This window comes from Peromyscus maniculatus, chromosome 5, assembly GCF_049852395.1.
Source record: "Peromyscus maniculatus bairdii isolate BWxNUB_F1_BW_parent chromosome 5, HU_Pman_BW_mat_3.1, whole genome shotgun sequence".
Lineage (NCBI taxonomy): Eukaryota > Metazoa > Chordata > Mammalia > Rodentia > Cricetidae > Peromyscus > Peromyscus maniculatus.
This window is the reverse complement of record NC_134856.1, coordinates 114,488,853-114,511,383: the sequence shown is the minus strand read 5'-3', so window position 1 is coordinate 114,511,383 and position 22,531 is coordinate 114,488,853. Positions and strand designations below refer to the sequence as shown.

Below are 22,531 nucleotides of genomic sequence, written 5' to 3'. Positions count from 1 at the left end.
GTTGTGAACTGTGGAGGAAAGGGGAAGCTGGACATGGACCTTATTTAGATATAGCAGAATGAACTATTTCTTAAAGACCTCAAGCCTCAAGCCGCTAGAAAATAGAAAGTATAATAGTTCAGGCATTTCTAGGGAATGAACACTTACCCACTAGGAATCCTTTAGGAATCCCAACTAAAGTGATTTATGGCAGAAAACATTATCTCATAGGAGGCAGATGGTGGGCCCCCCTGTTGAGGAAGTTCAGCATAGAAAACTTAAGGACTACAGCAGAACCCCTTCCCCTTACAGGTGTAAAAGTAAAAGTGTCCATATTCCAACAGGTAAAAAGGTTTTATATTAGAAGAGATATATGGTAAAGAACTGAAGAAAGACTTAGGGAGGATCTGCAGCATCCAAATTGGCTAAATGGGTCATGAGAACCAGAAAAGTAAAAATGAATAATAAACTAGAGAGCGGCTGAGATAAAGATGAAGGACACAGCCGCAACCGCAAAGAAGCCTTCACAAGTCTAGGGACTGTACTAAGTTTATAAAACACAGACTGCTCTTTGGGTCATAAAGTTCTTGTGGGTGAAGGGATATGTCTAGCGCCGATTAGTAACTGTGTGCTTGATTTTTTTTAAAAAAGATGATGTAATTGAATTATTGCCAAGCTCTTGTTGTTCCCTGTATGACTTGATAGTTTTCTTTTCTGTATATAAACTACTGATTTGCAGAAGTAAAATTGCAGCAGATTCAAACCACTTTTGAGTGTGTTGTCTGTCTGTCAGTCGCTGAATCCTTGCCTTCCTGACTACCCAAGCCCTGATTCTCCTACAGTCGTGGTACTCCCGGTGGGCCAGTCCGTGGCAACTATGGGTTGGGGACCTTCTGGACTGATCTCCATGCATCACTGTGATGCATTACAGTCTGATGACCCATCATAATCATACAGTTCTTGTCAACCCTTTAAAAGTTAGTGGCCATCTGGAAGAACTTTATGTATCTTCCTGTATTTTATTCAAGTTCTTTCAGTCGTGAGAGACCTATGATATATTTTAAATACAGAAGTGGTACACATGGAAAGATTTTAATTACAGTGGTACACTAAATATCAAAATTTGATAGAGAAAATCCATAATAAAGATTAAATTTCCAATTAAGAGAACCACTTCTTTTACAAAGTTTTAAAAATACTACTGCTAATAAAAAAGAAATGGGGATTGTAACATTCATATATCTTCAAACTGCATTAAATTATATTTGTGTAGATATTGGGCAAACTATTCTAATATCTACTTTAACTCAAATATACTCTAATCAAGACTGAGATCTTATTCTCTCTGTTTCAATATTAGAAAGCTATTAATACTACTTACTAATGATAGATTGGCTAATAATTTAAAGTGCTTATTTTACTTAAAATTACTCTATCAAGTAAATGTTTGTATATTCCTTTCTACTCTAAATCATGTTTCATACATATATTGTACTCCCTTAAATTTTGGCATTCTTGAAGTTATGGAAATTTTAATTTCTAGAATGAGATAGAAATGATGGTTTTTATGAGAAATTATCAGAGGCTGTAAGAGCCACCAACAGGATGTAAAAAAAATATAGGGAGTAAATACTGTTTATTCCTATCATTTTTTACTGAGATTAGCCTTTCATTCAGAAATATATGTTTCAGATGGTTTTCTGTGCTTTCTCATTTTCTCTTTCTGGGCTGAGGATCAAGCCCAGCACCCCACACAAGATATGCAATCTCTACCACTGAGCCCCAGAGCTACACAATCACAATTACACCCTTCCACTCAATCTCTCCACCACACTGTCATGAACCTTTGGACACTGTTCCTTACCTGGTTTATTTTAAAGGGCATTTCCCTTGTGCATTCTTTGTCAAACTCTTTTTGCCACTTTCCTTTGAAATATAAGGCGTTGACAAGAACCAGCCTGGTCTCAGAATCAATTGAGTCACCTGACAGCAACTCTGGAATTTTTTCTTTTGAGGAAGCAGAGACTTCATTCAGTTTCATGTTATACACATGTGAGAAATAAGCTGATATGACATCTGGGCAGATCCAAGCATCATATTTTCACATATGCTAAATGTGGATTAACATATTAAAAAACAAATCAAAACAGCACAACACCATCCATGTATGACTGGAGGTCATGGACACAGGAGGAACATGGCCAAGATGAGGATGGTGAAAGACTTTCAAGTCTCTCCAGGAAAGCAGGTTTGGGAAAAGCAGAAAAAGTGAGTCCAGGATGGAGAACAAAACAAGCAGGAAATGCGGAAAGGCATGGAAAGGGTTCGTTACCCCCTTGGTGTGGTTAATGTTGGTTGCCTGCTTGGTTGGGTCTAGAATAAACTGAGAGACATGTCTCTGGGCAGGTCTGTGAGGACATTTTCCAGAAAGAGTAACTAATGGAGAGGACGCTCCCCTGAGTAGGCAACGCCTTCTCTGTGCTGCCCCGATATAAAGGACAGAGAGAAGCAGCACGGCTTGGTCTGCCTGCCTTCAGTCCTCACTGGTGAGTGCATCTGGTCTGTTCAAGTCATGGCACCTGCCATTTTCAGCTGACGTTGGAACCCAATGGATTTGGCCTTCATGTGGACTGAGACTAGGGTCCCTCTAGAATCCTCTTGGCCTTCAGATTGAGATTGGTAAGGTCTCCAACCACATACTGAGCAGCTACCCCAGTCTCAGTTTCTCCACATGCAGATGGCCACTGTCTGGCTACTCAGCCTGTATTATGTGTGCCAGTCTATAAAATCCCCTTAGTAATACATATTCATTCTGTTCTTCTAGAGTACTCTGACTAACACACCAATGTTAAATGCAGTGTCTCACTGAGCACTCCATGTCATGTCAGTTCTTTGTGGAGGACATATTACTACTCTATACTTTGGAGTACTGTCCATCCCTGGAAGAGATAATGCAGGAAAAGGACAGACTCCCTTTTTCTTTAATAAGGAGTATCCTTTCAATGGTCCAGAGAATCCTTGCTAGTTTATGATATCAAGAGTGCATAAGAGGTAAAGACTCCAACAATTAATTCACAAATAAATGCTGAGTCTTTAAGAAGAGATTTTCAGTCTTACTCTCTCTCTCTCTGTTAGCGCATTGCACTATTTGGACTGAACCTAGGGTCTCAAGCATAAGAGCCAAGAGCTCTATCACTGAGTTATAATCATAGCCCACTCGCTCCATTACTTTTTTTTTGCATTTGAAACTAAGTTGTCCAGGCTAGCCTAGGACTTGGCATCCTCCCGTTTCAGTCTCTGTAGTAGCTGGAATTAAAGGCCTGTGCCACCAGGACTGGCATGAAATTTGGTTTGCTCCATTATGTAAGTGAAGTCTGGACAAAATTTTGAGAGTTTCCTCGGAGTTGTAACTCAAGAAAATGTATTACCGTTAAAGGAGTCATACTGGGGAGGCAGGAGAGATAGCTCAGCAGTTGAAAACGCTGGTTGCTCTTCCAGAAGACAGAGGTTCATTCCACAGGGCAGCTCATAATTGTCTTTACCTCTTGTTCCATGGTATCTGACACCCTCATAAGACATACATGCAAGCAAAACACTAATGTATATAAATAAATAAATAAATAAATAAATAAATAAATAAATAAATAAGTCTTATTGGAGGAGACTCTGTCTTAGCTCCTCTTGAGCCCCTGCCCCATGACACAGTGTGAGCACATTCCTACCCTCTCTTCTCAGCAGCCCTTAGGCAAGTGAAGCAGGTGAGGGGTGACAGACAGCTTACCTGAGACATCTGGACTGCAGTGTCTCCCTTTGCCCCCAAAAGGACCATAGCTAGAGCAGAGGAGATGATCATGAGAGAATAACATAATTTTCCTAAGTGTTGTTTTCACAGAGCATCTTTAAAAGGTGGATGGCAAAGTTGCCATTTGCTTCAGACAGAGTATTCATGATGCAGGGTCTGGAAACAAAGGAGAAATGGTACTCAACATAGCACCGAAGGTTCATTGACCTTACTCAGGGGAATCTGGGACTCTACTCTTGGTTCTCATTCAAAGCTCCTAAGTACCTAAAATTGGGTTTTAAAATTCATTCTTGGTCACAGTCCTTCCAATCTTAAGGTTATTATCTAAGTGTGGTCATGGCAACAGACCAAACTAGCGTCTGTGTCATCTGCATAGGTAGAGGTCAGATCATCAGAACTGCACACAGGACACAGCTGAGAGAGGTGGACTCCAGTCTCCTTCCATACACACCAGCTCCTCTCTCTGAAGATGGTGGCCTGGAGGATAAATAGGAAGAGGAGGAAAAGAGGAAAGGAAGAAGAAAACAGACATGAGCCTCCAGGTCCTCTAGCCTGGCTTCAGCAAAGCTGCATTCTGTGTCTGCCTGTGAAGACTCCTCTGAGATGTCCAGGTGTGCATTAGACAGAGTCTCTGCATTTGCAGCTGCTACAGGACAGACATGGAGATGCTGAATGAGACCCAAAGACAGGCTGGTGTCACCAACCCTGCTGTGCAGCAGGAAGCATCCCCCTGCAGTGGCTGCTCAGGAGGCCTTGATCAGGCAATGGCACCAGGCTGTTTGTCTGTGGAGCATACCTCACTCCCAGATGAATGGACAGCTTGGTCCAGACTAAGTGACTGCTCCTAACATCTTAAGCCAAATCTGAGACCCTGCCCATCCCATGGCTGTGCTCTAACTGTCATACGACCTTTGAACACTGTAAGTGTGTTTCAAAGTGCTTCCTAGTGTGCTTAAATGCAGATCAAATAGCCTAGGGACCCTCAGAACATTACAACGTGTACTTCTTCCCTCTCCCCAGAAAGAAGAATATAGCATCCTGAAAGTGTGCCTAGATCCTATGACTCTTCCCTTTACGTACTCCAAGGCTCTTCAGGAAAGTTGGAGTGTCTTTATTTAAATGACTGACCTTGTGGTTGGTCTTCTCATCTGACCCAGCTCCCACCCCTAAATTATTGCCCATCCTCATGTCCCCTTAAAGTTGCTTCTGAATCCTTGAAGTGGTGTTTATACTGCCTAGAAGGTCATCTACCACATTCCTGTCAGTGAGTTGAAACTACTCAACTGTTATGGACAGGACAACCTCGGAGCCTCTGCTATGTTACTCCAATGCTCTTGCCTCAACCCAGGTCTGCTCATCATTTCTAAGTGCACTCCTTTTCTCTTACTGATTGTTGTCTCCACCATACCCAGAGATCTCTGAAGGCAAGGGGGATTTATGGCACTCTAATTGGAAGCACCTGGCAGCATGCTCAGGCTAAAGGTGGGTTTGGTGGTATGTGCAGTCAATACAGGATCACTTAATTTTAAAATGGGAATGAAGATTCTCAGATTGGAGTAGAGCCTGCTGATCTAAAAGGGCCCAGAAGTAAGAGACATTGTTTTGCAGATCCTGAGAAGATGGCAGAGATAATCAAATGGACTATGCTGTAGGATATGAGGGGGAGCAGGACAGAGGACAGTGGAGAAGGCCCCGAGACCCTGGAGCACCTATGCCTGACTGAGATGGGTCAATACAGCTGCAGGACTCCAGCCCTAAGACCAGCCTCACTACCACTGGCCACACTGGTTTCTAGAGAATCATCTCTGTGAACGCCCACCAGACACCACCTGCCCCCTGTCACTTTTACTAACACTCAGGTCCTGGAGTTCCTTCTCCTGGACTCTGGATGGACCTTCTAAAGCTGGCCTCTGCCCATCCCATAGCCCTGGATTGAGCAATGCACATTAACCTTCCACCTTTGTGGTCCCTCATGGAAGCATTCACAGCTTAATGCCCCCTGGAGTGCAGTTTAACTTCTTACCCTCTTCAGGCAGGCCCTTTATTTACTGCAGGGTGCTGGCATATTCAAAGCCCCAAGCAAGGGGTGGAGGTACAAGTCTGTCCTCATCCAGCTCTGTCCTTTGCAGCATAGGGATTGTGTGGGCATTGGGGAACACCTGGATCCTGGAGAAAGCAAAACTAGTGGGAGCCTTTGGTCTCTGGCTAACAGGGCATCAAGGGAGAAGGTTCGTCAGGATGCCAAGAGCACCTGGTGGCTGTAGCTTATACCAAGTCTCCATCCATGCCAGGGATTCAGCTGTGAGGGAGTCGGCTATCCTGTTAAGTCTCCACTAGCATAGACCCACATGGGGAATCCTGATGCTACTTTCAGAAGAGACTTTTTCAACTGCTGGGGTGCAGAGTGTTCCACTGGAGGACTCTTCCTTGTAAGTGACAGAAATAGACACTGAGGTAAATTTGTACAGGAAATTATGTCCTCCATCCCTGGACAACTTGTATCCACTGGCCTCAAAGGGAGGAGACTTCCTCAACTTTGGCATCTTAGGTGTCTCACCTTCTTTAATTATTTTAATCAAAATAATGCATTTTTATGTGTGTGGGTGTTTTACCTACATGTATGTCTGTGCACCAATTGCCTGCCTCATGCCCACAGAGGCCAAAAGACAGCATGTGATCCCCTAGAGTGTTTCTTAAATCCTGGGAATGTTTGTCTACCTGGCCATGCTGATGTTAGCTTAGGAACTATGTCCCAGGACAGATGCATTTATATTAGAAACTTTTGGTCTCAAGGTAGTGATTTGTTCTTTAAAGCACACTTTCAGTGGCTTTGAGTATAATTACAAAGCTACATGACAATAACCACTAATTCTAGATCCTTATGGTGACTGAGAAAAAGAAATGAACTGCCGATTATCAATATCTATTTCCCACACCCACCCTCCTTTCCTGGAAAAGACTAATCTCTTTTCTGCATGTTTTCCCAGTTTATAAGCATTTCTTGTGAATGAATTATGTGGTCATGTGTGTGGTCTTCTTTCCTAACCCGATATTTTCAAGGCTCAACCTTACAGGTTCAAGGTAACAGTGACTGAGGTAAGGGCCAGAGACACGTTATACAATGCCACCTGCAGCGGGTTGAGTCTTTCCAGAGACCTCAACTAAAGTCAAGGCACAATTCTTGACTTTGCCACAGAAAGGAATTTCAGGTTGAGTCAATATGATATAGAGTTGGACTTATTAAGAAGCAAATATATACATATTTAACACAATAATAATATACAGAGGGGGGCCTGGTAGGAAAAGAAAGGAGGAGACACACCTAAGCATGCAGGTGTCTCCAGGGAGAGCATGGCTTCAGTGTTTTAGTGGTAGCTACACAGGTGGCTTTGGTGGCTCTTAAATGTTACATCATAAAAAGTTGCTGAGATACCTTCCTTTCCCTTTTTTACTTTATAGAGGTCCAATATTTAACTGGTGGGGTATTTAAGGACAAGCCTTTAAAACATCAATAATTTAAGCTATCTGAGACCAAGATACATAAACAAAACTTCCTTGGGGAACACCACCATTAGAGATGTCACAGACACACAAAAAGCTCACATTGTCTACAGGATCACAGATGTAGTTCTCCCCAAGGTCAAGGTTCCAATTGGCTGAGCCTGAGAGCTCACTCAATTTCACACTATCTGTGACACACTCAGTCTAGAAATCTCTCCTCTCCATGTGCTTTCCTTCCTGGCTTGTGGATGGTAGCTTTTCACCAATCTCTTCCTCCCAGAAGCTTCCTGGTGCCATTGCCTTCCCCAGGGTGCTCATTTTCTGTTGCTTAGCTCCATGTTTCCACAGAGACTGCTCACACCCCTTGTCTTCTGACCCCTGACCCAGCAGGGAGTGACAGCAGCTGAAGGGACAGAGGCTTCTGGCTTTCTGTCTCATCTTGCTTGAAGGAAGGTTGGCTTCCTTACGTGCAGCATCTGTTTCCTCAGTCACCCTGTGTTCTCCACCCCAGGGGGATTTCAACTGTCCCTTCCTCTAGCTTCTCTAGCTCCTCTGCTTTTGACCAACAACTTCTGACCATATCCTGTCTTAACTTTTGTTCTTGGGGACACTTTTCACTCTGGTCCCTCATCACTGAAGCAGTTTAAAGGTCTAATTAATTAAAAACAAAAACCAAAAAACACAGAGCCAGATATTGGAGTGAAAAACTGAGAGATCAGAGGAATAGGACAAGCCACAGATAACCTCACCTCACCATCTCCTCAGCTTCCAAAGAGACCTACTTCCTGTATACCCATGCCCATATGCCTTTCTCTCCCTGCCATCTCACTTCCTCTCTCTGCCCAGCAACAATACTTCCTCTTCCTGCCCAGCTCTGTCACTTCCTGTCTGTCTGTACAGACCTCCAGACATTTATGGTTAACTAGTGTTGGAATTTAAGGCATGTGACACTGTGCCTAGCTCTGTTCCCCATGTGGCCTTGAATTCACAGAGATCCGTCCGGATGGCTCTCTGCCTCCCAAATGCTAGGAAAAAAGGCATGTGCTATCATCGCCTGACTTCTATGTTTAATATAGTGGCTGGCTTTTTCCTCTGATCTATAGGTAAGTTTTATTAGGGTACACAATATATTGGGGAACACAATATACAACCACATTTACCCTTTTTTGTCTAAAATAAAAAAAAGCTATAACTAATATAAAGAAAAATTATATACAATAAGTAAAATAATTATATACAATATATACAAGCAATAAATAATTCAACAATGTCTAGTCCATTTGCATTTGACAAATTCAGAGAAAATATTCCATTATCTATCCTATTTTTGTGAATCCAAAGGATTGTATCTAATTTACCTTCTATCCTAATTTGCATTATCAAAACTATCTTTTGATGTCTTTCAAACTTATACACTTTACACCTCTTTAGTGAGTTTCTTTTCTGAATTTCTTAACAAGGAAAATGATAACTATCTAATCTTCAACTCCCTTAGAAACTCAAGATGGAAATAATACTACCTAGTAAAATAGGAAGTGTAAACAAGCAACTTCCAAAAAATGTGAGTTATGACAGAAACAGCCAGATGCCTGGACAGTCACCTGAGGTTTCTCTGTAACTTTGGGGCATCATCTTCAGCCTACAGGCTTAGCATATCTGACAGACTCTCTGAGAAGCATGATTTTCTAATGAGCCTTCCTACCTTGTCTTGGAAAGGATCAGCAATCCTTTCTTTTGTGTCCTACTTGTCCATTTTTGACAGCATACTGTTAGCTGTCAATGTAAGGGCACTTTCTAGACCAGTAGCTAACTGAAATCCTGAATAGGTATCAATAGTGTGGTATCATATTTCAATTTTCTAAATTCTACAAAATGAAACACATCCATCTGTCAGATTTCATTCCTCTGAGTACCCTTTGGGTTACATCCTGCTGGTAGTAGACTTTGGTTGTAAAAAGAACAAGTATGTAGCTTGAAGTTTTCCTGTGTTGTGCCTGGTCTGCAGCCACTAGATCCCAAGTAAACACACAGAGGCTTATATTGATTATAACTGCTTAGCCACTGTTTCGGTCGGGCTTATTACTGACTAGCTCTTACACTTAATTTAACCCATAATTCTTATCTATGTTTAGCCACATATCTTGGTACCTTTTCTCAGTTCTGCCTTATCATCTTGCTTCTTCTATGTCTGGCTGGTGACTCCTGACTCAGCTTTCCTCTTCCCAGAATTCTCCTCATCTGCTTGCCCCACCTATACTTCCTGTCTGGCTACTGGCCAATCAGCATTTTATTAAACCAGTGTGCAAGAGCATTATCCCACAGCACAAATATAATACTTCCTTATAATATCCTTGGCTTGTTGTCAGGTTATGGAAAAATCCTTTTTTAAACCCTTACTATTGACATGATTTTTTATTGAAATTCTGAGGCCTCCAGCTCATTTCCTAACAATAGTTTTTTGATCTCATTATTACCTTGTGCTAGAGGGTCTGGCAGACCCATATGGGATTGGATTTGAGTTATATATAAGGGATGCTTCCTATTCCTGATTATATCTTGAAATTGAATAAATAACAAAGTTAATTCTGACTCATCAGTGATAAGTTCTGCAGTCTTAATATGTAAGACCACTCTTTCATCATACTGAGAATCAGTAACTATGTTGAGAGGTGCCAAAAATTCATTAATACCATCAGAATAGCATATAATTCTGATTTTTGAACCAAATTATAAGGACTTTGAACCACTTTACTTAAATTTTCTGATTTATAACCTGCCTTTCCTTGTTTCTTTGCATTTGTATAAAATGTACGAACTCCATATATGGGTTTTTCCCATACAGTGTGAGGCAGGATCTAGTTAGCTCTCTTTATAAGTTGAATTCAATCACTCTTGGAATATTTATTGTTAATCTTTCCCCAAAAATTACTGCAAGCTCTTTGCCAAGGTTCACTTCCTGCCTATGATTTGTCAATTTCACCATTAGTTAAAGGTACTACAATTTCTGCTGGGTCTATTCCTGCTAATTGATAAAGTCTTAATTTTCCTTTTAAAATCAACTCAGAGAAGATCTTTTCCACATAGGTTTTGATTTTTTACTCTGTTTATTTGGTAGAAATATTCATTCTAATATAATATCTTCCCTCTGCATTAAAATTCTTGTAGGAAAATTCTTAGAGAGTAAAATAACCAAAATGCAATCAATCTTTGTAAATACATAACCCACATGTGTATCCTGTATTTTCTTTTTCACCAAGGTCAATTCTCTCTCAACTTCACCTGATAATTATCTTGGACTATTTAAGTCCTTGTCACCCTCTAAGGTTTTGAACAAATTACTCAGTTCATCATTTTTTACCCCAACAAAAAGTCTGTAAATAGAAAATGTCTCAAAATAATCTTTGAAAGTCATTAAGAGTTCATAATTGAGATCTCTCCTAATTTGAACATTTTGGGGTCTAATTTTTTGGCAGACCTATTTTATATACTAAATAATTAATAGATTCTCCTCTTTGTATCTTTTCAGGAGCAATTTGTAATCCTCAGCAAGGCAAAATTTTCTTTACTTCTCCAAACATTCTTTCTAAGGTATCTGCATTTGAATCAGCTAGTAAAATATCATTCATTTAATGATAAATTATAGATTTAGGAAATTGTTTATGTATTACTTCCAACATCTGTGATACAAAATATTGGCACAGGCTTGGGCTATTTAATATTCCCTGTGGGGGAACCCTCCATTGATATCTCTTAATCATCTGAGAATAATTATAAGTAGACACTGAAGGCAAATCTTTCTCTGTCTTTTTCTTGTAGGGATATTGAGAAGAAACAGTCTTTTAAATCAATAACTATAGGAGGCCATTCTTTAGGTAACAGAGTAGGCAAACAATTCCAGATTGTAGAGAGCCCATTCACTGAATTACTTTGTTAATTTCTCTTAGGTCTGTTACCATTCTCCACTTAACAGATTTCTTTTTTATAACAAATACAGGAGAATTCCAAGGGCTGGTTGATTCTTCAATATGCCGAGCATTTAACTGCTCTTCTACCAGCTCTTCCAAGGCCTTCAGTTTCTCTGTCGTTAAAGGCATTGATGAACCCATTCAGGCTTGTCTATTAACCATTTTAAAGGCAGAGCTGTTGGTGTCTTTGAAAGATTAGCAGTTGTTGTGCCTTTTCTTATACTATCTGGGTGACAGGTGACTGTTCTTTATAGTATCTTCTAATATTTCTCTCAGAAACATATATTAGTTTATGTTTTTTTCCTGAGGTTCAAGGAATGTTAATCTGTGTATTCCATTGTTGTAATAAATAATATAGCTATATTAGCCACATATAGTTTTAATTTTCCTCTCTGTCCTCTGGCCCTATACATTTGACCCATCTTGGGCTCTGTTTCACTTGAGATAATATTCCAATCCATAACAGCTGAACATTTACCTCCTGAAGAGGCCAATTTGGATGCCAAGATTCTGGCACAATTATTGTCATGTTCACACCTGTGTCTACATGAGAACACCATTTATTTCTATTTTTAATTTTGGTCTTTGTTCGTTTATAGAAGTTTTCAAAAACATTTGCCTTATGGTTTCTCCTGAATTTTCTGTTCTCTCTGCTATAGCTGTTCTATCATCCCAAGCACTATAGTTTTTTACAGTAATCATTTGGTTATCTAATTGCTGTGAGAATGGGTTTCCTCCACAATGGCAGGAAAGGACTGAACTCAATTTGCCATAGGGGTCTGAGAGAGACCCCTCAGGGAGTTTCCTGATGACAAAGGCAAAGGATTACCTTGTCTGTCCTTTCTTGATCTACATTTGTTAGTCCAGTGTTTGCCTTCATCATACCTATTGCATATTCCAGAAGTGAGAAGCATTCTGTTACCATTGTTTCTTGAAGAAACATTGTTTCTAGGAATGCCCTCTTTACAGTCCCTTTTTAGGTGGCCTTGTTTACCACAATTAAAGCATCTGACATTATTATTTTTCTTCAAACCTCTTGAAATCACCTCTCCTATCCATGTATCAGCATGGTCATGAGAGTCAATATTAATTGTATGCCTGATCCAATCCTCTAAGGCTGCTGATCTTGCCTTTAATGGTCTAATTACTCTTTTGCATGCTGCATTAGCATTCTCAAAAGCCAGAGATTCAATTATTATTTGTCTAGCTTCCGAATTTGGTATCAGTCTGTTTACTGCTGAAGACAGACTTTGTAAGAAATCTGTGAAGGTTTCTTTTGAGCCCTGTAACAATTTTGTAAATGACTCAATATTCTTCTTTCTTCAATTCTGTCCCACACATTCATGGTTGACATGTGACGGAGAATTAGGGTGTGGTCATTATATAAATATTGTCTTTGTATATCAGCATAATTGTCTTCTCCAAGAAGTTGATTCTGGGAAATTTCCATACCTCTAGCCCTACATCATTGTCTATAGTCATAGCCTCGTCTTTCTACTAGGTTCTCCACTGTAACTGTGGACTAGCCTCTAGGACAACTGTAACCAACTCTTTCCAGTCCTGAGGGATAATTCTATTACAATTTGACCATGAGTTTAACATCTGCTTTCCAAAGGAGAATGCATATCATATTAGACAATAGCTTCTTTAAATCTCCTCAAATCTAACATTTCCACAGGATTCCAGTTAGCTCATACACAGCCTTGAGCATTTGATAGATTAAGGTTGGTTGTTTGAAAACAGTCTGTTTCTCTGTAACTGTATAATTCAATGCTGAGATAGGTTCACCTTTAAATTCTTCTCTCTGGGTCTGAACTTCTCTATGATTTGTTTTAACAAGTTTTATTTTTTTAATTTTTATCTTGGCATTCAAATTAACCAACTTTTTTAATGCTAAAATAAAAATGATCAAACAAATAATATTCATAATTAACATTATGTAAATCCCATCAACATTAATTATCCTCTCTTTTAATTGTTCCATTTTCAGATTGTCTAATGTGTTATCAAACAGAGACCAAATTCCCTCCAATGTAAAAATGTTTCCCATTTTTAATGTGGGAAAAATTCTCTTTTAACTAATTTCTCCCTTTAAGATATCTTAATTGAGGGCTCTCTGCTCTCACTGCTGCATCAGACATAAGAGAGACCAAGCTTGGAGATTGAAGAGAATAAAGGCTCTTTGCTTTTATATGCAGGGTTTGGTCTCCATGGTGGTCTCTTGGGGGTCCTGTGAGCTGGGCATAACTTTTGGGGGCTCACTCAGGATCCCCCAAGCCCACTGGGACCACTGCTTGTAGAGCCATAAGAGTCAGCAGTATGTTTTCTTTGTGTCTGTGTTCTTTTGTGTTTTCTGTGGTTTGGTTTCTTTTGGATATCCTTTTGTAAATGGGATGTTGGAATATTTTTTTGTAAGTGGGCCTTTGGGCCATTTGGATCACCTTTTGTAAGTGCCCAAAATTTGTAAGTACCTGCAGGTATGTGAATTTGAGATGACATGGGTCGCTCTCACGGGATCAACATAAGGCTGGAGTTTTTTTGGTTTTGGTTTTGGTTTTGTTGTCTTTTGTGTTGTAAACAGTTTTGATTGCCTTTCTTTTGGAATGTCCTACCTATATTAATGTGCAAATGTGTGAGAACATGGCCACAGGTATGCCTGAGCTTGTATGTATGTTATGACTCCTGATGAAATCTGTACATGAACAGCCTTTGGGGGCAGATGACCAGCAGAATGGGATGGAGGGTCCCTTTGGTTGGTCTGGGACAGACTAAGAGTAAACCCCCCCCCCTATTGCTTTCTTGCTCTCTGATGGAGCACACAACAGCAGGCAGGGGAGCATACTGATGTGGTGCCACATGTCAGGTGAGCTATGGCTGGACAAAGCATCTGGGCGCTGGGGCAGTCCATGAGTACTGTGGGCCCAGACATGGCTGGCAGGTTTGGGCTGGGCCTCCCCATGTGGAGAACCATAGGGGAGAGCTGGCAGGAGCCAGTGGGAGCCTCAAGGAGCTCAGAGAGCGCCTGAGCCGGGCAGGGACTGGTGGAGAACTAACTGCCCCTCCAGGGTCACAGCTGAGGAGTGGCCTACAGGGCCAGGGGCCCAGCCAAGGAGTCCCTTCCAGTTTGCCAGTTTGCACTTGAAAATCTGAGATCAACAGTGATCTTCTGTCCTCATGGTGTACACTTTCCTGGTCCTCTTTGTCTCCCAGGTTGATGGATGGGGCTCCCAAGACCTGCCCTGGCATTAGCTAAACCTGACAAAGGTTTAGCACCAAGAGAGGAAGGGAATGTCACTGCCTATTGTTGCTAAGCTACCATAGCTATGTTATAAGGCTAACCAACAGTTTCTTGTCTGTGGTACAGTGCCAATGCAAATTTAGAGTTATTCTTATTATGGTATATATATGTATTTCTGTTCTTGTTTAATATATTCTAGCTTTACAATATATTCTAGACTACTGAGGGAAATCACAGGAAAGACTTTGGTAAGAGTTTCTGTGCTTAAAAATAAAAAAAGAAGAGAAAAAGCAGAATTTGTCTGGAGTAAATATCTGAGGGATCAAAGGAATGGACGAAGGGTATGTAGAAGGTTGTAGAAAGTCAGAAGGGATATGAGGGGATGTGAACTATTTTTGTTATAGTTCTTATACCTTCAAATACTGAATTTAAAAGTTAATTCTGGTTGGTTTTAATTTTAAACTTAGCTGATGATTACTGTGGGATGTTCTGTATGTTCTGTGGGAGCCCGTTCTTGGGTTCCTCGTGGCTTTACCCAGCAGGTCAGCATAGAGGATGATTAAGACCACGGGCCTGAGTGCAGGTGTCTGAGATGGTCTGCACATGACTGTGCTGGGGGATGGTCTGTATGTCAAGTTGCTCTGATTGGTCAATGAATAAAACCTGATTGGCTGTGGCTAGGCAGGAAGTATAGGCAGGACTAACAGAGAGGAGAAATAAAAGAACAGGAAGGCAGAAGGAGTCACTGCCAGCCACCCCCAGGACAAGCAGCATGTGAAAATGCTGGTAAGCCACTAGCCACATGGCAGGGTATAGATTTATGGGAATGGATTAATTTAAGATATAAGAACAGTTAGCAAGAAGCCTGCCACGGCCATACAGTTTGTAAGAAAAATAAGTCTCTGTGTTTACTTGGTTGGGTCTGAGCAGCTGTGGGACTGGCGGGTGAGAGAGATTTGTCCCGACTGTGGGCCAAGCAGGAAAACTTTAGCTGCAGATGATTCTGCAAACTGTTTATGTTAGAATATATATATATATATATATATATATATATATATATATAATATGTATATATACATATATATATATGAATGTATATGGACACATATATGACTTGGATATAATTATATGTATGAGTGTAAGCTAGCTTTAACTGTATGTATAAGTGTGTAATTTGGATCCAATTATGTGTATGTGTGCAAGTAATTATTGTTTAGAAAAACATGTTTTAAACAGCAACCTCGTGGTTTTCCTTCATCTTGGCTGGTGACCTCATGGGCAGCCATGTGGCTGACAACCATCTTTTACTAAAGGTTACAAAGATCTATTCAAGTTAACAAAAGCTAACTTAGAGTTTTACACCTAGGTACTTATGTCTTTACCAAGTGTTCAACAGCAAGTTTCTAGAGTATTTAAATAGCTAAATATATTTGATAAATAAGATATCTGATAAACATTAAAACTGTACCTCAATGCTTTTATACACAAGAGTAGGGCCAAAGAAATGGTATAAGCTTCTAAGTAAAAAACCAAAAGAACTATAAATGAATCTCAGATATTGAACTTTGATATTATTTGCAATTTTGGAGCTTGGTTTTACTTTGAACAGATTGTGGTGATGCCATGTTTTTCCCTCTTAAAGTAAAAGAAGGTATTTTATTTTTGATATTGCAGAAAGACCTTAATCATTTTAAGAACAGTTTTTAAAATATTTACATTTTTAAGGCTATGGGACATTTTCAGTTTATAAAATGCTCTATATTGTTAATATTTGTACTTAAAGTAAAAGGCTAAAAATTAGAATCACAGCCATAAGCTACAAATACCAAACAGAAACTGGAATGTTCATTTCTTGTGATGCAGCAAAACAATGACCTAAGCAGTCTGGCAAAGAGCTTGAGATAGCTTCTGACTCCATGAGTCTTGACCCTTTGGGATTTGAAATAATTTTTTACAGGGGTAGCCTAGGACCACCTATATGTCAGATGTTTGCATTGAGATTAAACAATGGCAAAACTGCAGTTATGAAATAGCATTGAGAAAGTTGAGAACCAGTGAGGCTTAAAAATGTATGCCTAGCCTCCTTGCCTTTGTGCCGAGGACCAGCCTCAGCAGTTTTGGGGGTCCAAAGGATGGGATACCTGGGAGTCATAGTAATGACTCAGAGATAGTGCTTGTGCCAGCTGACAGGTAACTTTGGGCTTCTGCAGTTGCTAAGTATCTTCAGCTACAGCTTCTGCTACAGCTTTTGCTGTTGCCTTGGTAACCACAGTCTTTTATTATCATGAACAAGGGGAAACAGAAAGGAAAAAGGAAACCACCCAATACAGAGTATTCTCATGATTCCAAAGGTTATTCTTAGAAAATCACCAATATGTTCTTCATTATCTATAATCAAACACAGAAACTATCCCAGGCTTAATGCCAGAGCAAGCACAATCTATTTTTATTCTTTAATGATTCTACAGTCTTCTGAGCATTTGACCCAGAGGCTAGCAATGCACAATTTTGAAAAAAAAAAGTAAAAAGAAGAACAGTGGTTAATATATCAGACAGTCATTTCCTTCTCACACAGCCTGCTCTGACCTCAATACCTCTGTAGCTGTCTAAATTCCTCCTCAGCCCTCTGCAAACACCAAGCCCCAAGCTCAGACAAGAGATCTGCCCCTGCAAGTCAACCACTTTTTCCTTTTTATTCCAAGGAAGACCTGATTCAATTTATAGAGCTTCCATGAAAGAAAGCTCACCTTTCCTGGCAGCTCTTTTCAATCTAGGAACCCAATAAAACTTGCAGCAAATCACTCCAACCATTGCCACATTGTCTCCTCATTCCTTCAAGAGGAAATCAAAATATCTGAATTAAGGTTGCCATCTCCCTTTCTTAGTGGGGGGCCACCATTTTTCTCCTACTTTAGGTTTCCACACTTCTTGTTTGTCTTCTCATCTATATGTTATTCCATCTACAGTCCTTAGCCAATACCCCTTAGGGTCTCAAGTTTTACACAATGCCCTTGGAATATACTCAGAAACTGAATTATTCATCATGGCTAAACTGAGTTCAGTGCGCTAATACACATCATATCATGTGCTATAGTTGACCACACATTTGGTACAGTTTATCCAAGCCTGAAAAGCTTCACCAGGCTGCAGGTTCTTTCCATGACCTACATAACTACCTTGACCCCAGCCCGGGTGGTCATCTCTGTATAATTTTCCATGAAATTTGTTTCATTCCCATCCCGTTTCACAGAAAGTATCATTGGTCTAGGAACACAGAACATAAAGATCAGATAGAAGAGAAAGATTAACATCACAAGAAGTAATTATATGGAGGAGAACATGGCACGTGCATTCCATAAAGCATGACCTTGGGACACATAGGCATTTCTGCCTTTGCCCTTTAGAGGGATGCAAAACAGAAGATCCAGAGGGGAATACATGGAGGGTTGGGGATCCAAAATCTCAGGTCCCTCATTTCTAGTTTCTGCTGGCAGCACATCAGGCATCTTGCATGCTGTCCCCAGCACCTTTGCTAAATTTGTTAAGCTTAAGCTATCTGGATAAACTGAACCATATATATGTTTTATATTAATATTTTGTTTTGATTTCTTTACTGAACCTGTATTTGATGCTAGAGGAGCTTCAGTTTAAAATAATTGTTTTTAAGGCTACTTATTGTAGACTGTTAGAGAACATAAGTAAATAGTCATCTTATAAATAATCAAGTTCTTTAATTGCAATCATACTAAGTACTGATGTAATTAATTATAGGGATAACTTAACCCTTAGTCCCTTGCATATGTTTTCAGGGTTGAGCTTAAAACAAGTAACTAGGAACGAAGTTTGTCTACTCAGATATACCTGGACAGCCCTCATACTTCAGAGCTGCAGAATATGGCATTTAAAATGTTGATCTAAAAGCTTATTATAGCAGACAGACTTCCAGATCCTAGCAGTGACCCAAGCTCTCTAAAGAAGATTATGTATGGGGTACCACAATGTCTCTGCCTGAATTATGGCAACATAGAACACAGGGCAAGATGCAACACTTGCCACCAGGACCTGGCCCAGACTATGGACAAGCAGCAAGACACTAGAATTGATTGTACCCTTTTGCCTGGACAAAGTAAGATCAGTCTTCTGTGTCTCTATTCCACAGGAAAAAACTCTGCCTTACGGGCCTGATGGTGGAAGAAGATTGATGCTGTTCTGACTGGTGCTTCCAACACTATGGAGACCTGTGTATGAACTGGTCCCTGTCATTTATAGACTTGGAAGCTGCTTTGTCTTAGATATAATTTATCCTTCTCAGATCTCTGATAGTACTGATCATTAGGATAGTTATAACTTTATCAGCTTGGCAGCATCAGACAACCAGATCTATAGCCAGATTGTTAGCTCCTTTTTAGAGAATGTTCTAAGATATAAAAATTTAAATAAGTCAAAAAGGCTTAAATATGGGTCTAAGAAAGGTCTGAGGATATGAAAGCTTATAAGCATTGAAGATCTCAAAAACTTATTTAAGATATAAATGCAAGTTGTAAAGCTATAGATAAATGATTTAGATTATGAGAAATATTTCAGATTGCTCTCCCATTCTATGATATGGCAGTTCAGAACTTAACATTTAATAGAGTTCTGATAAGCTGGTAGTATAATGACTATTTACTGTTTAGTCACAAGCTCAACATTTTAGATTTATTTTAGATGTCATCTATAAACCTAGAAGTGCTTCTCATCAGGTCAAAAATCTCTATCCAATTTATACCTGGCTCTTTGGAAAGAAGGAAAATGCATATACTTTTAATCCAAATCTATAGTCCTTTTGGGACTCAAAAGTATAAATCAACTTTTGCTGTTTTGCATCACCTGCTTTGTCTATGATATGAATTTCAGTACATATTGGTAATATTGATGTATTTAAAACTTTTATGTCATTTTGTAAGGTAGTTCTTGTAGGCCTCAGAAGATTAAAAGAGTCATACACCCTGGATCCACTTCATAGAGGTTGGAAAGACTCCAAATGGGTACAGCTTAAATTTTCCCCACTTGTCTATTCCTAAGGATGATATTTTTCCCTCTCCTGGTCTTGTGCCTCTTGCTCTTTCCAGTTACTAAGCATGTGGGCCTAAGGGTTCCAAATAAGTTCATAAATTTTAACTTCTGTTCCTAATTTCAACAGATTTCCACTTGGCTGGCAGACACCTCCAAGCTTTAGTTGCTGACTACACTGCTCTAGATGATTATGAGCTCTGGATGACTATGAGTTCTGGACTTGCTAAAAGCTGACATGGACCAGCTCAGCCAATGTGATTGTTTCCTGTCTTTTCAGGGTCAGATAGTCACAAGTTTCTGACAAATGCCCCATTGACCAGCCTTTGACTAGCCTTTTAGCCTTTTGGTGGCTCTGACAATGGTGCCCCAATGCCAGCTTGAAGCAGTTCCAGAAGAGAATATGTTGTCCCATGTTCCCTGTTCAGAAAAGGCTGAAATGCTGGGTCAAAAGAAAACTCCCTGACATAGAGGCAAGATTGCCAACTATAATGCTCATTGACATATTAGGAAAATAGGTTCAGAGTTGTCAATTGATAAATTTATTAACTGAAATCGTTCTGTAATAAGATAAGACACTTGACCTTCTTTGTACAGAACAAAAGAGATAATATACAAGATCATAATCTGGTTTTACTCAAAGATGAGAACTACAGGGCCTTAGAAATGGCAATAGATACAGGTGTCGCTGACCAGGAAAAATCTGCTAGCTAATGGTTTGTAGGTCCCAATACCCTTCAATCGCTGGACAGGTAGGATTTATGATTGAGTCCTATCATTGGTACTTATAAAGGAGTGAATATAAAGGGACCCCAAAACAACTTTACCACACAGCTGCCATGACAGGCTTACTGGCAGGCAACACTCAGATCCACGAAAAGCCTTAAACTGACCCCACCTAGGGATCTACCCAGGGGTGGGGAAGTACCTGAAATCCCAAACATTTCAACCATTAGATAAGGTGCCCAGATGTCCCTGAGTCTAGCACACACCTGTTTTTGTTTTACAGATACCCCGAGACAATTGTCAGCCAATCAGGGTCCTGGACCCTGGAAATCCCCTTATCCCAACCTCTGCTATGATAAAAATACCACCCTGCATGGAGTCAGGGCTCTCTGCTCTCACCACTGCATTGGAAAAACAGACCAAGCTTAAAGCTTGAAGAAAATAAAGGCTTTTTGCTTTTACATGCTGGGGCAGGTGGGGTGGAGGGAGAAGATATCTTAATTGACTCACCAAGTTGGCTGACTGAGTACTACAAGTAGAAGTCCAAGGGAGTTTCAAAGCAGCTACCTAGTGTGGTAGCAGTCCGAGATGGGAATCCACAAAGAGAGAAAGAGAGAACCCACAACCCACCAGGAAAGAAGAAGCCAAAGAGAGTCCAGCTCATGTGGGGTAGAGACTCTGGCTGTGTGCAGCTCAGGCCCAAGCTACACAACTTTATTTTGGCTTGGGGCCTGTAAGGCCACAGGGGGCTTTTTAGTGATTCATGTCACAAATATTAGGGTGCCAGATATAAGATGAATTGCCCAAAGGTCTTATTAATAAAAAAAAAAACTCAGAGCCAGATATTGGGATAAAAAAACTGAGAGATTAGAGAAATAGGACAAGCCACAGACAACCTCACTTCACCAGCTCTTCAGCTTCCAGAGAGACCTACTTCTTGTATACTCACACCTATATGCCTTCCTGGCCCTGCCATCTCACTTCCTCTCTCTGCCCAGCTATATTACTTCTTCTTCCTGCCCAGCTCTGTCACTTCCTGTCTGTCTGTACAGACCTCCAGACCTTTATGATTAACTAGTGTTGGAATTTAAGGTGTGTGCCACCATGCCTGGCTCTGTTTCTAGTGTGGCTTTGAACTCAAAGAGATACAGATGGATCTCTGCCTCCTAAATGCTAAAATAAAAGATGTGTGCTACCATTGCCTGACTTCTATGTTTAATATAGTGGCTGGTTTTCCCTCTGATCCTCAGATAAGCTTTATTAGGGTGCACAATATATTAGGGGACACAATATATCACCACAGTTGCTCCATAGTTATTGTCCCCCTTTTGTCTTGTGTCCTTGGACACAGTGTACACTTTCTCCTCTGACTCTCCTTCTTCCTCACCCCTTCTTCCTCCAGAGTATTCCCTGCAATCCTCCTCTTCATTCATCTTCTAACAAGAGCTCACACTATTTTCTATTCTTGGCTGGAATGCTCTGTCTATTTTTTTTTTGGCATTTTGTTTTCTATATGTACTCTGCTAGAATATGGGCCTGCACTTAAAAAACAAACAAACAAACAAAAAAACGGTTTTCACTTTTAAGGATGCAGACCCCATAGCAATACAATTCACCATCTATTTGCCTGTGTCAACAAAGTCATCTTCACTGTAATTACTATTTTGATGGTGCACGGTCCTTATCCATTTCTCATCTAAAGTATCTTTTGGATTCAAATTCTTCCATGTTGCTGATGATTGGGGTTTGTAATCTAGCAGACTACAGAAGCTACCCTGCCACCTCACCAAAGCTCTTTCTTGGTTTTCACAAATAAATGTGGTTTTAGGGATACCTTGCACAGTTAATGTAATCTGGTAAGAAAAAAACATGTTTTCCTGCGATAGCCATATCTGATAGGAAGAGCAGAAGTCATAAAGCCAGCACAGATGCTTGACAAAGATCCAGCAAAACTGAACCACATGATGGCCACTGTTCTACCTTTGGTTTTCATCTTCACCTGTTGCATACTTGGGGGACTTGTAATATTTGTACAGTTTGGGGATATTGAATTGATGGAAAAATGTTTATGTATCATTTATGCCTTCTCCCAGAAGTACTGCTTCTAAGCTTTCCCAGGATAGTCCTGAACATATTATCCCCCATCTGCTTCTAGGGAGATATCCTTATCTACTTGAAGGTCTGTCTTATGCCTTGGAGGTTGTGACACACATAAAGAAGCCAGAGGTCTCTTTATGAGGATAAGAGACATTCTTGAAACATCTGTCC

At 40.2% G+C, this 22,531-nt stretch overlaps 1 protein-coding gene across 2 annotated transcripts in view; it reads right to left on the bottom strand.

Annotated features, from left to right (window-relative positions):
• The window catches only part of LOC102913188 (serpin B9-like), a 76,078-nt gene that overhangs the window by 38,801 nt on the left and 14,746 nt on the right, over positions 1 to 22,531 (bottom strand). The window contains exon 1 of one of the 2 annotated variants that reach the window (XM_076573139.1): positions 3,761 to 3,838. The exons of the other annotated variant lie outside the window; for it this stretch is intronic. Within the exon in view, the coding sequence (XP_076429254.1) occupies positions 3,761 to 3,832 (72 nt within the window). The 5' untranslated portion in view covers positions 3,833 to 3,838. Of the gene's footprint in view, positions 1 to 3,760; positions 3,839 to 22,531 lie in introns of those variants that run through there. 2 annotated transcript variants of the gene reach the window in all.